Genomic DNA, 14,724 nt, shown 5'->3' with positions numbered 1-14,724 from the left:
TTCAGCAAAAAAAAAAAAAAAAAAAAAATTGTTAGCTTTGTCTATTTTTTATTGAGAACAAAGTACAGAACTTCCAAGAGCAGGACTGCACTGCATTATCAATTACCTGTTGGCCTGGTGTTGAAAGAAAGGAAGGAGTTTCTCATTTCTTGATAGAGGATCATTAAAATGTTTCAAGTTTTACGATTTGTAACACAAAAATGGATAAACTACATAAACTGAAATTCAGCAGCTTGCAGAATACACTCCAAAAGGTACAATGTTCTCACATTTATAGTGCATTTACTTCTACATACTTTTATTGCAGTAAACTTGAATTAGGATAGTGATGCAGAGCTGGATTTGAATTAATTCAGATTTCTCTTACCAGGTCCCAATTAAATGGATGGCCTTGGAGTCAATTTTACACAGGATCTACACACATCAGAGTGATGTGTGGAGTTATGGTAAGTCAAGCACAATAAACATTTTGGCTGTAGAAGTAGATATATCACAGCATTGTGCTTCTTGAAGAGCCCCAGTGAGAAGGTACAATCATCCGCTGTTACCAATCTTTTCTATTGCTCGTTTTCATATTATAGATCTAGGCAATGGAAGTAAATATAATCCAGTGAGTAAGAAGTATTCATTTTGCATTTTGTTTTCAATCTTTTGGTAAATATCTACTACCATTTATGCATATCTTCTACCTTCAATTACTTGGCAAAGTGGAACATAGTTTTGTAATGGTTTGTTTTTCATATTGTATCAATAATGCAAAAAGTTCAACATTTAGCTGTGACTGATACCCGAGGGTGTAATGTAGATACTACACAAATTAGTGCACTTAAAATAGTTATTTGACACAGGCTTTCACATCTGCATCAATCGTTGACCAGTGACACCAATAAAGTACTAATAACTTCAATTCAGAATCCTCTCCCACAATGACTGAGAAAATAACAAGTATTACTACATGTCCACGTATTTGTACTACTAAAATATTATCCAGATATCTTCCCCCAAGTTCAAGTTTCTTATATTCTCTTTTAAAAAAAAAAAAAAAAATGGGGAGGATGAAAGAAACTAACCAATTCACCCATAGGCCTTTCATTAAGATTACCTGAAGAAAATCAAGACTATCTCATGTGATGCATAGCCACTAGGTGTTCAGCTCTAGCACATGGTAAACAGGTATTCTATGCATGTAACATCTGTGATTCTTGAAATAATTACCTTTAAAACACTGAATCATCTCCACACAAGTGGAATAATTCAGTGGCCAGGGTGATGAGGACATTGGCCTTTGTGCTTAAGCTTCTGCTTTACTTGTAACTGAACACCTATTCATTGAGATTGTGAGCTCAAGTTTCAGTGCAGGTTCCTGAGGTAAAGGCAGTCTATGGTTAGTCATGGGACAGATTACTTGGCTGCATAAAAGGAACAAAATCTTCTTTTTTTTGATGCAGCCAGGTGTCATATTTCACAGGAATTGGCAAGCTTGTTGGCAAGCATGTCTTTTAAGTGGATTGTGTTTATGCTGTAAATGTTTCTGAATTAACATTGGCTTACACTGTATACTGAAAAGATGCTAATGTGTGATTGCATGATTAACCAGCTACATAAAGACATTCATTAAATCATTGTAATGTTAAGACATGTTAACTCTGAACTGTTGTTGACATTTTTGTCTTAACATATTTGTCTGTGTGTGTGTAGGGGGGGGGGGGGGGGGGGGGGAGACTAGCATTGTGCTGACCTTAGAATGAAACTTGTTTGGGTAACCAGAGCAAGCCTCAGATTGTCTGGAAGCAGCTCTCCCTGTCTACAGTCTGTTACAGTGTGGGAAGACACAAAACCCATCTCACAGCTGGAGCTTTGAAACACATGGCCTATATATAATACATTTCTTTGTACCCTTACGGTTGTTTCTGCATTGTGCACAAGTAGAATTTATAATATGACTGATGTATCCTTATAACAGTGTACATATCGCAGCGCAATTAAGAGATAATAAAAAAATAAAACAAATACAATGTGAGCAATATGTTTTAGATTTAACTGTCTTACTGTTTTAAAGTTTGTTGTCAACTTTTTTCACTGCATCTCCAAAAGGGTTTAACTCTTTTAATTCTGGATCTTCTTGTGTTTGTCAACCAAAAACAAATATGCCAGAATTTTTGAAATCTTGTTTTCTACAAAAGAAGTTGTAACTAAACCTGCATGTGTACATTGCTGGAAGCAAGGTCTAGGCAGGACATTAAACATAGAAGCTTCTGCGGTCAAAGGATTCATAATACTGTCTCTACCTTTTGTTGCTTGCTTTAGATTAAAAAATATAACATTAATTGAAACGACTTTAAACAGTGTGCTAAGAACACAGAATGCAAAGAGAAACTTAAGAGTGGATGTATACTGTATGTGTTTCCCAAATTATGTATTTCCCCTTACAGTATGTCGCTTACATTGGCTTCTTAATTTGTGTTGTAAGCAGTGAAATTGTTTTTGTTGTTTCTCATGTTTATATCTAAACAATGGCAGAATAGTATTCAATAAACAGGGAGGAGGACTTGCCAGACCGTCTGCTTGAACTAGTTTTACCTTAACATCATGGGTTACAGTGGACCTATAGCCAACATCAGTAAGTGTAATTGTTAAAACTGTTGCACATGGCCTTCAGGAGGATCATCATTCAGATAAGGTTAAAAAAACTGAATTTTCCAATAAACAGTCACATCTTTTTATCATGTCCTTCAATTTAGAAAGAGTTTTTTGAGAAAAGGGTTTTCCACAGCTGAAACACAAGTTTATACATTGTCTAGAGGTATTGTGTGTGTTGTAATTTTATGGGGGAAATGTATCATTGTCTTTGTTAAATACAATATTAAAGACATAAAAAGTCCAAAAAATATATAAACTACTTTTTACTTCTTGTTATGTATCTGCATGATTATTGTTTTCTTTGGTTAACAAGATTGCCTTCTAGTACAGATTAAGGTTAAACTGATGTATGTGTAAACACAAGGTTGAAAGCCAAAGAAACAGGTTGCAATTTCAATTTTCAATTGTGCAAAATAAAAATGAATACAAATACAGCAAGGGAACAACAGTATTGTAAGAGTAAAAAACCCTTCGACCATAATAAGCTTTATATATTTATTATTATTATTATTATTATTATTATTATTATTATTATTTAAGCAATCGTATCTGATTCAGTGATCATTACTTGCTAAATAATTGGTTTATGATACTGGTGTTGGTGCTCCTACTGCCAGCAGGTACTCTTAGAACTCGGTAAGTTCACATCAATTCTGGCCTGAACACCCGTCTGCAATTTAGTGATGGCCACCTATAAAACAGAGATGAATTGAGTTGAATTGAATGAATTTCTGGTGCAACACTGATATACTTATCTTTTTATATAATGTCATCATAAAATTAAACTAAATCCACTGTGTTTGTAGTCACAGTACTTGAATCTTGTGTTTTATCCAGATGATATGAAACCCTTTTTAACTATGCTTCTCCTTCCTAGGTGTGACTGTTTGGGAGCTAATGACTTTTGGATCAAAGCCTTATGATGGTATCCCAGCTAGCGAGATTGCAGGGGTCCTTGAGAAAGGGGAGCGTCTGCCCCAGCCTCCAATCTGCACCATTGATGTATACATGATTATGGTCAAATGTAAGTGATCCTTCCATATTATAGTCTTTCTCTAATGAACAACTTGTATTTAAAAGCCATCTGACAACTAAGTTATAGAAAATAATTTTACCATACCATTATCTTGTTAAATTTTAGAAACCAGGCTAACTCAAAAGGGCATTCTGTACTGTAATATGTCTCTCTCTCTCTCTCTCTCTCTCTCTCTCTCTCTCTCTCTCTCTCTCTCTCTCTCTCTCTCTCTCTCTCCATCAACTCAACCTTCTCTACCTGTTGTAATTTAGGCTGGATGATTGACTCAGACAGCAGGCCTAGATTTCGTGAGCTGATTGCAGAATTCACTAAAATGGCTCGGGATCCTTCTCGCTACCTCGTCATTCAGGTATGGAAAAAGAGCATGTCATTGCTTCAGGCACTTCAAGGTTTGGGATCTGCTTGTTTTAAGGATTTTAAGTATGAAGTGGATGAGATGATGCATGTTATATTAAGTTGCAAAGAATGAATCAGATGCTGGGCAGGTTAATACAGGAATGAAAAAGTCGCCTGGGATATGTCTACACATGCTGTAACTTGTCTAGTTAATGTAAAGTGCTACATTCCAGAGTTGAATTTTTCTCAACTGTAGTTCTAACTAACCATCTCCAGAGGTTGCAAAATTGAATTATAAACATCAGTTTTAAAATCATCTCTTTTTTGTGTAGGGTGATGAAAGAATGCACTTGCCGAGCCCCTCCGACTCCAGATTCTACCGCACCCTGATGGACGGAGAGGACATGGAGGATATTGTGGATGCTGACGAGTATCTTGTTCCCTACAATGGGTTTTTCAACAGCCCATCCACTTCCAGAACACCACTGTTCAACTCAATGGTAAAGCTTAGATATCTGCTGTCAGTTTAACCACCTGGGCAGAGGAAGGGGTTGTGTGGTGTACTGTAGTTCAAAGAATATGTTTTTTGTTTTTTAAACCATTTTACTTAATGTTTCCAAGACACGAATCAGAGTTGCCATTCCCTTTAAACTGTGCCCCCTGTAATGCTTAGTTTTTGTCTAGTTTACCACAGATCATCCAGTAGTGTGCCCAGAGGCTTCTTAATATTTGTTGGTTTTGTTTCATGTTTTTTTTTTTTTTTTCACTAAGCATCAGACTATTATTCATATTATTTCATTTATATTTTAATCAAGTTCATTTAAAAAAATAACATTCTATGTATAATATTGGAATGGAAAATGCTAAAATCAAGCATATTTATAAAGTCAAAATAAAATCTAAAATGATTAGACATTTAGATCCAGGACAGCAATGAAGTGGATATGACAATCCAATACAACTATTCCACTCCAATAAGCTTAGAACTCATCCTAACATAAAATGTCCTGTCTTTTTGTACAGAGTATTAATAGCAACATGGGAGCAACTGCCTGTCCTAACAGTAATGGGGTAAGTTGCACTGATTTTTTTAAGGGGTCTCAAGAATTTCTTGTTTCCTCCCATCAGCCAAATTTTAATTCTCACAGTTCCCTGAGTGACCAGTTGTCTGCCTCCTCCTTGCAGAACTACACACTGTAAAAGTATCTGTTCCTCCAGTCCCTCTAGTCTTAAGATTTAATTTAATATTGACATATATTGACTCAGAGATGCCTTGTTAGCAGCTTTTGCCGTCAAGACTCAGCATTGCCAAGGGATTTCAAATAAAAATAGTTTTGTCGGACAATATCAAACAATAGACCTATTATGTGTTAGATTAATTCACTGTATTCAGAACTCCATTACAATGGGAAAATACCCTAAACGGTCATTCATTATTTTGCTATTTAACTTACACAGGAAACAACATTGAAATATTAAGTGATATTAGTTCCTTCAGCAATATAGTATAGTATACAATTTACTGTCAACATGGCCTAACAGTAGGTTATCAGAATGTGTAAAATACCAAAAGCAACTATATGCAATTTTGAGGATTATGACAGAGAAGGACTTTATCCATGGCATCAAACCCGTGTCCATCTGGTTATCTTTTAAATGAGCAGAAGTGTACACCAGTGTTCATTATTTAAAATAACACATTCAAAACAAGTATGTTTATGTAATTAATGTTTATTTTGTTGTAAATCATCAGGGACACCCAATAAGAGAGGACAGCTTCACCCATCGATACAGCACAGACCCCACAGGCCCACTCTCAGACGAATGTCTAGAAAGGGATTTTGAACCTGCGCCAGGTTGGTGAAACGTTGTGTTGCATGAGTTTTTAGCCTTTAAATAGGAATATTAATTTACAAGGTATGAAAAAATAGAAGTTTGCATAGGGAAAATATAGCAGCATTTTCTTAATATTTTAAAGAATACAAACCCTGGTGTTTCTCTTATATTTTCAGAATATGTGAACCAGAATGGACACGCATTGTCTGAAATGATGAACCCCATTTACCAGGAGGTCCTCCTTCCTCGCAGCCCCACTCAGGGAGCTCAAGACTCTCACTATATGAATTCTGTCAACAACACAGTGGGCAACCCAGAGTACCTGAATACCAACCCCAGGCCAGTCTTTGACAATCCACGCTACTGCGACCAAAAATGCTACCAACAAACCAGTCTGGACAATCCTGATTATCAGCAGGACTTTTTTCCCTTAAAATCAAAAACTAATGGTCAGTGTCCTGCAGCTGAGAATGTTGAATATATGGGTTTACCAGCACAGCCAAAGGCCCACTAGGACAATGCTGTTTGACTGCTCTTTTAGCCTCCCTAAGAATGGTGTTCCAAAGTTTCACAGTGTCTGTGGAAACAGTTTGGTAAAATAATTAAAAACAACACTAATGTTTTCTTCTCATAGAAAGGGGTGCATTATAAGCAATTCTTGAATATACTTATTTTCCAGTCTTTGTGAAAGAGTTATTACTTGTCTCCTTGAACACTATGGCATTGTGCTTGAACTTCAAGTCTGTGTTTTTGTCGTTTTTGGATTGATACTGCTTTATCTGAGGTTTACAACTGTTCCCCTGAGAAATGTACACATATACAGATAAGAAAAGGTTGGAGTATATTCAAATATGTAAATAAGCTATCAGCCTTGGATTGTTGTCTGTGTGGGTTGCTACTTAAGCATTAATTAAGGTTTAATTAATTTTAGACTACAAGCAAAGACTTCCAGGCTTTGCAATCTCAGCATCAGCACTCCTTTTTTTTTCCTGATAGAGAAGTGCTTCTTGAAATTGGCACTGCATTGAAAGCAGTATTTATTGGAGCCAAAATTACGCCAAGGTTTTCACGAGGGCCCCTGCCTGTCTGCATTAAACAGGTAGTACCACAGATTGGACAGGGTGGAGACAGCACAACAACAACGGTGCAGTATGGAACTCAATAAAAATAAGGGGAGCTAAATTGCTATTGATCCTAATTGTAGCTGATATTGACAGGGCAGGATACATTTTCCAAGATATACTAAAGACAGGACATGTAATTGCCTTTTATTGGTACTATAGCTTCAGTATTTGTTGAGTGGTGTTTTAAATACATACTGTATAGGGTATGCGTTTATATTTGTATTTAGACCAAGCATGTCAGTTTATTAACTCCCCAGATGGAGCACAAGCACAGTTTTCTTGCAGATGTGGACATGAGAGGAAAATTCTGATTTAATGAAATTTTTTAATTGTGCTACCAATTGTGCCAGTGAAGTGCATTTCAGGACTTGAGATGTGAACCTCTGTGACTAGGGTGGGAATCTATATGAACTTATTCCACATGAAAACTGGACTGTAGTTAAATCAGAACCTTCTTCATTCCATTCGTTTAGGATGGACACAAATCCATGATGGTGGTGTAAGCTTCCCATTATATCTGGCTGTGAAAAATTGTGTGTCAATAAAAATGCACATTAACAAGAAAACAAACTTAATACATTCCAAAATGAGCAGGTACCTTTTTGCCTATTACTCTCAAAGCCTAGTAAATTAGGGTGACGGGGAACAGCAGAGAATTGTGACTTTAACTTATCCCTTGTTGTTACTGCATCTTGTAAAGCGCTTTGTGATGGTGGTCCACTATGAAAGGTGCTATTTAAAATAAAGATTAATTGATTGATTTGGAGACAAAATAGCATAATGTAACTATTCACATGACATTTCATTCACTAGTGCATTCATATGTCATTTTTCCTCAGCATTCCTTTTGTATTACAGTACAAAATAAATTGTAGACGATAACCTTTAGTTCATTTGGGTGCAACAGGAAAACTTGTAAGCAGTTGTTGTTGTTGTTGTTGTTGTTGTTGTGTGTTGTGTATATATATATATATATATATATATATATATATATAATATATATATATATATATATATATATATATATATATATATATATATTCAGGTGTGTTGGACAATGTGAGTATATATGAAATGTCTTTTGTTTTTGTTTAGTTTTTTATACTAGGTTTAAACGTAGGAAATAAATTTGTATGACCTGGTTCACAGTCAGATTTACATTGATTTTAGCCAAAAGAGGTGCCGGGTCGTAGAGGGTATCACACCGTTCATTTCAATACAAGATTTGGTTGGGATCCAGAAATTATGCTGAGTTATTGACCTGTATTTTTAAACAACAAAAAATTGTAATTGTGGTTCAAGAAATGTACTGCACTGGATATAACAACATGAAAAAGTTCAGCCTTGTACAGTAACATGTTTTTTGTAGATAATTGGGTATCTAGGTATTGTTCCTCTGGTTCTTAATTAGAGGTTGACATGTTTTTCACTCCCAGAAACAATATACAGACCATTGCATTCAATATGTATGGCTTGTTAATGCATGTGTGGCTTGTTAATGCATATTAACCACAACATGTTCCTTCAGTGACTGTGATTTAGTTGTAGACTGCTTTTGCCCTTCCAATTTCATCTACCTCACAGCAATCCCTATCAGTATCATCTACTACATTCTGAAACACTTTACCTTTTTAATGAAATGTATAATACAAGTTAAAATAATCAGGTCAAAATCGAATAAAATTGAACAAGTTTACAGTTTTAGTACACTGTATAAAAGCCTTTGGTCTTGCACTATTTTGTGCGTATTCAGCAAAGGTATCTTATATGATCATAACACATAGAAAATAGTTGTCAAAGTGAATCCAGTGTCTTCTGAGAAATTGTTCATTTCAGGCTGTAAACCTAGTGTCATATATAGCCATCGCTATGTATGCAATAAGGCCCCACAGGGTATCCATGTACGTGAATATATATGGATGCCTCGAGATAAAGCCGAGTGCCTCCAACCCCCGAGAAGTCTGTATATTCAACGTATACAGACACCCTGAAGGGCCTTACTGCATTTAGAATCTAGGTCACACAGTGGATTTAAAAAAAAAATTATTTGTAGGGCTTTATTTTATTTTTTTTATTAAATATCCTTTCGCCAGTAAAGGGACCAAAAAAGTAGTCCCATTTATAACTTTGAACTACACACTAAGTGAAGTTGAGTACATATATTTAATTGAAACATGCAAAAGTAAGTAAATATTTATTTTTGATGTGTTGAATTGTACGTTGCCATTGAAAAGATCCACCAGGAGGCGATATTGGGACAGCACTTAAATCATTTTTTTTTTCTCTCTGTGCAAGATGCTGTTTCAGCAGAACTGATGGGCCGGGAGTAAAAAAGAAATAAATTCAATGCCATCTCGGATTTCTTTACTTTTTCAAGGTCTGTGATGTGCAGAAGTGTCTTTTTGTGGTTTTTTTTATGTATTGTTTACAAACCGCTACTAGACATTATTTGAAGTGACGAAGTCAGGGTAAGTGTGTATATTGACAGATTCCCCAATTATGTTTCCATTAAGATAGTGGTTTATTCCAGCACGGAGAATAATGTTGCTTGAAATGTTACATTATTCTCCTTGGGCAGTTCTTACATTGCCATAGGAATCCCTCAGTATTTTATTAAGATTTTCTTAACATGTGCATTTTCCACAGTTGAGACATTTATTTCAATGGTTTTTAGCCAGTCCTGAAAGACGGTGATTATTTTTTTGGTATTTTTTTTCCCTTTTGCAATCTTCCAGTTCATTTAGTTGTTCTTCATGCAAAAGTTGGTCTGCTTACTACATTTGGGGTATTTGTTGGTTCTGTATCTTCAGAGACATCCATATGTTCAGGTAGTTGGTCACTCAGTTTTATAGTTACTGTAGCTCTGTAACTCTAAACAAACTGTCTACCGGTACCGTAAATTCTATGAGGCAGTACAGTGATTTCTAATATGTGATAAGGCTCCAACTGACCATATCCATCCTATATACGGACAGCTGGAACCTTGCTTGACCAATCACATTGCTTTTTTCAAGTTCCTTGGCCAGACCTGGATTATAATAAGAATTCTAATGTTGGCAAACATGGGCAAAATTTTGTAAATACAATATATACAGTATATGAAAAGTTGTCTTTTTTAAACAAATGTTTAATGATCTTGAAAAATTGTTTGTATATGGAGTCCAGTATAATGATAGCTAATTATATGCTATGTAAACACTGAAATATTTGGAATTGCAATATTAATTGTATGATATGCAATGATTATATGAATGTCAATAAGGTAGTAATGTAAAATATTAATCTGATGGCTTTTGGGAGGTATTCAAAAATTGTGAGCCATCCTTGCTAGTTTCAGTAAAGCTATGTTGTGAAAGAAAATGTGTTGATAAAAAAGTGAGCCTTTAGCAATAAGTCACTGCCAGCACCTTTCCATGAATTTCCTTGAGTGCATGCTGCACTTACAAGTCAATGTCTTTCTTGAGAATATATTTAGTCTTAATATAAAAAATGCAGTTTTACTGTTTCGCTGCCACCTTCAAGGTGCATGTTGTATTACTTTAATAAAAAATAGGTACATTCTACTTTTACAGAAGCAGTTGTGATTATTTTATCCATTACTTTTTAGCATTAATTTGATTGGAGATGTGTGAACAGGATGTGAGTGGAGCAGTGTACAAAGGGAATGTCCAGACATTAGTCACAATGAAAAACAAACATACTTAATAAAAAACAAATAATAAACCAGTCGCACCTATACCAACAATGTATAGGGGAAGCTCCCAATCTCCTCAGTCCTCCTCTGCAGTAGACAAAAAACACAAACAATAACAAACACTCAAGAGTTCCGGCTGTGAATCACATCACAGTGTAAGGGGGCATGGTACTGATGTAGCTGCTTCCCCTTTATACCACAAAACTCCTCCCTGCAATCAACCTATTGCCATGGCTTCTCTAATCGCTCTCTGCCCTGTAGCTGATTGCAAGGGTGTCTTTCCATGTATGTGCAGCTACGTTCTTCCCCTAATATGGTCACCTTCCGACTCCCGCCTACCGTCGAGGCTGTCCATCTAGGAGGAAGCATACCACGAACCTTACACAGCGCTATTTCTGGTCAGGAGGGAGATTTACAGTTCGAATTCCTTTGCTCTCTGTCACATATCTCATCCCTCAGAGTGATGCCAAAGGAACACTTAGCCAACTTGAAATTCATCAATGGCCCCCCCTTCCTTGAAAAAAAATTAGCATTTTGGTGCTCCTTACCCACACAAAGTTTCACAGTGTAGTGGAAGGGTTGCAGCACCAGATAACACTGAGTTATTCTGCCATTGTTGTCCTTCATCGTGTGTAACCACCTTAAAAATTGTATTATTTATTCTACTGTTGCTCTTGACGATGCTGAGCCTGTTTTAAATTCTTGTGTGGCAAACGGCCAAACAGTTCCAGGCAGTCTCTTAACATTATTAAATATTTTTACTATGTTTTAGAACTTTTATTTTGCTCTTAGCAGCCTTCTTTTACAAGATGGTTATCTCCTGTGTAGCAGCTCAAAGGAAGAAAACCTGGTTGAGCTCTGAGGCACCTCTCTCACTGCAAACATCAGGTAGAGATCAGGAGTTTAGCCCAATGTTTCTGCTCTTGGTTGACAAACCGCCTCAGCACCTGTTTTAATGCCTGATTAAAATGTTCCACAAGTCCGTCCATCTGCTGGTAGTAAACGGAGGTCCGAATGGACCGAATTTGCAATAATTTTTACAGTTCCTTTAAACATTGAGACATAAAGTTAGTTTCATGATCAGTCAGAATTTCTTTGGGGATCCTTACTCTTGTGATGATCTGTACTAACTCTTTTGCAATTGCCAATGCACTAGTGGATCTCAGTGGAACTGCCTCTGGATATCTGGTCACGTAGTCCACCACAGGTAAAGTGTAATACTCTGTCATGTATCTACTTTGTGCAATTGTTAAATTTAAAACAATTCATATACATTTAAGTAAACACAGTATACAATATTATAGTTTTCATTGCAGTTGTTAATAAGAAAAGTCCTGCTTTATTCCAGGATTCCTTTAAAACATGTCAGCTTGTTAAAAGTTGTTGTTTTATTTTATAAGGGATGGGACGTGAACCATCACATATCCGATAGTATGTCTTTCATTTTCCTAATGCAGCAGTTTAAAAATGTATGGGTCACAGTGACCCACGTGGCAGTTCTTCAAAAAATCCAACGGTTCTAGTGTTAAAAAGCTGCCAGAATCAAAGGAAGGGGAGAACATGGAGGAGCAACAGACAGAGCGAGTCTGCACAAACGACAGACATAATAGTACAAGACGAGACGTGTTTGTACTGTCTGTATTATATGTTCTGCTCTCACCTTATTAGGATATATATATATATATATATATATCGAATATATCTCTATCATATATATATAATATATGCCCTCAGAACAGCCTCAATTCGTCGGGGCATGGACTCTACAAGGTGTCGAAAGCATTCCACAATGCTTCCCACAGTTGTGTCAAGTTGGCTGATAGTGGATCTCTACTCCGAATAGCTCGTTCCATCTCATCCCACAGATGCTCAATTGGATTGAGATCTAGTAACTGGGCAGGCCACTGCAGTAAGGTCAATTCACTGTCATGTTCGTGGAGCCATTCCTGGACAATCCTAGCCTTGTGGCATGGGGCATTTTCCTGCTGAAAAAATCCATTAGCAGATGGATACACTTCTGCCATACATTGGATACACAATGATGTTCATATATCCTGTGGCATTCAAACGTTGCTCCTCTTTTGTCAAGGGGCCCAATGTGTGCCATGAAAACACATCCCACACCATCACAACACCACCACCAGCCTGCAATGTTGACACACAGCATGATGGATGCATGTACTCAGGTGGTTTTCTCCATACCCCAGTCCTCCCATCAACTTGAAACAGCAGGAACCAGGATTCACCAGGATGAAAAACCCAGCAGCGTTGCAGTTCTTGACACACTCAAACTAGCGCACCTGGCACCTACTACCATACCCTCTTCAAAGGCATCTTTACCCTTTGAATGGCACTGTCACAGAGACGGCCGAAGTGGGGGGGCGTCAGAACCAGGAAAAGGAATGAAATACACAGACAAGACAGATGAAATGAAATGATGAAGACGCTTGCTTGCGCCGGTTTATTGTAAATAAAAGGTTTAAACAAACAGAAAACAGGACACTGCACTTTACGCCAAAATAGACACACAAAAGGGACAATACTAGACAAACACGGTGAGCAGATAGACAGACTAACAAGTATTGTGCTGGTCCCACCAGCATGCAATAGCAATTGATAATACGCGCTATTGGTCCTCTCTCTCCCGTTCCCTACTCACCGAAAACCCAACCGCGAGTGAGTAAAACGTGCATCTATAGATACTGTGGTGCTAGGATTCTATTACTAATTAATTATTCACTTGAATCCCAGCACGTGAATTAATTATGTGCAACCTCGTGCTCACATATTAACTACTTTAAATGTACGTGAAGTGATGTACAATCCCGTGCCTAAATACAAATATACATTTTAAACACTCGTGTTACACAGACCCGTTTATATCCCGTGTACCAGTGACTATACACCAACATTTAACAAACCACATGCAACATATAACAGATAATATACACAGGGGCGGGCACTTTGTCACAGGCACACGTACACAATCCATATCTCAATTGTGTCAAGGCTTAAAAATCCTCTTTAATTATATATATATATATATATATATATAGGATATATATATATATATATATATATATATATATTATATACAATAATAGATTGAACTGCAAAGGAATAAAACGAGCGAAGATTCACTTTCATGCATTTATGTAAAATAATGAAAAAACATAATATTTAATAAGTGTGAAATAAATCTCACTAATAGCTTACTGCAAAAATCTCAATAAAGGACTAATATATATATATATATATATATATATATATATATATATATATATATATATATATATATATATATATATATATATATATACAACTTCACTGCAGATGTGTTGTACACATGTCCCTCTCCAATATATCACAGTATGAAGTTGTTTGCTAATGCTTCTTGAAAATAAATAAAAACAAACACACAATAATAATTTGCTCAAAAGAACCAACTTCCCTATACAGGTCTATACACTGCTGTGCAAAAGTTTTCGACACATTCAGGAGTTACAATACACAGTACAGTGCTTTTTGAAAGTCTACAACCCCTTTCAAAATGTTCAAATTTTTTGCCTTATAGCCTGGAATTAAAATGCATTAAAATAGTTTTTGTTTTCAGTTATCTACACATTCTACCCCACAACTTACAAGTAAAAAAAAAAAGTATTCTAGAAATTTGTAGAAAATTAATGAAAAATAAAAAAAATAGCTTGGTTGGATAAGTGACCACCCCCTTGTAATAGCAATCCTAAATGAACTCAGGTGTAATCAATCACCTTCAAAATCACACACCAACTTAAGTGGCCTCCACCTGTGTTAAATTGTAGTGATTCACATGATTTCAAGATAAATTCAGCAGTTCCTGTAGGTTCCCTCTGCTGGGTAGTGCATTTCAAAGCAAAGACTCAACCATGAGCTCCAAGGCGCTTTCAAAGGAACTCGGGGACAAAGTTGTTGAAAGGCACAGATCAGGGGATGGGTATAAAAAAAAAAAATCAAAGGCCTTGAATATCCCTTGGAGCATGGCCAAGGCAATTATTAAGAAGTGGAAGGTGTATGGCACA

At 36.3% G+C, this 14,724-nt stretch overlaps 1 protein-coding gene across 1 annotated transcript in view; it reads left to right on the top strand.

The window, feature by feature from the left end:
• The window catches only part of LOC121314598 (epidermal growth factor receptor-like), a 148,152-nt gene extending 140,240 nt beyond the window's left edge, over positions 1–7,912 (top strand). The window contains exons 22-28 of the mRNA XM_041248031.1: positions 371–446; positions 3,518–3,664; positions 3,928–4,025; positions 4,345–4,512; positions 5,036–5,083; positions 5,766–5,868; positions 6,025–7,912. Coding sequence (XP_041103965.1) covers positions 371–446; positions 3,518–3,664; positions 3,928–4,025; positions 4,345–4,512; positions 5,036–5,083; positions 5,766–5,868; positions 6,025–6,362 — 978 coding nt within the window. The 3' untranslated portion in view covers positions 6,363–7,912. The remainder of the gene's footprint in view (positions 1–370; positions 447–3,517; positions 3,665–3,927; positions 4,026–4,344; positions 4,513–5,035; positions 5,084–5,765; positions 5,869–6,024) is intronic.
• Positions 7,913–14,724: the final 6,812 nt, after the last annotated feature.

The sequence above is a fragment of the Polyodon spathula genome, chromosome 4 (genome assembly GCF_017654505.1).
Source record: "Polyodon spathula isolate WHYD16114869_AA chromosome 4, ASM1765450v1, whole genome shotgun sequence".
Lineage (NCBI taxonomy): Eukaryota > Metazoa > Chordata > Actinopteri > Acipenseriformes > Polyodontidae > Polyodon > Polyodon spathula.
This window is presented reverse-complemented; position numbering and strand designations above follow the sequence as displayed.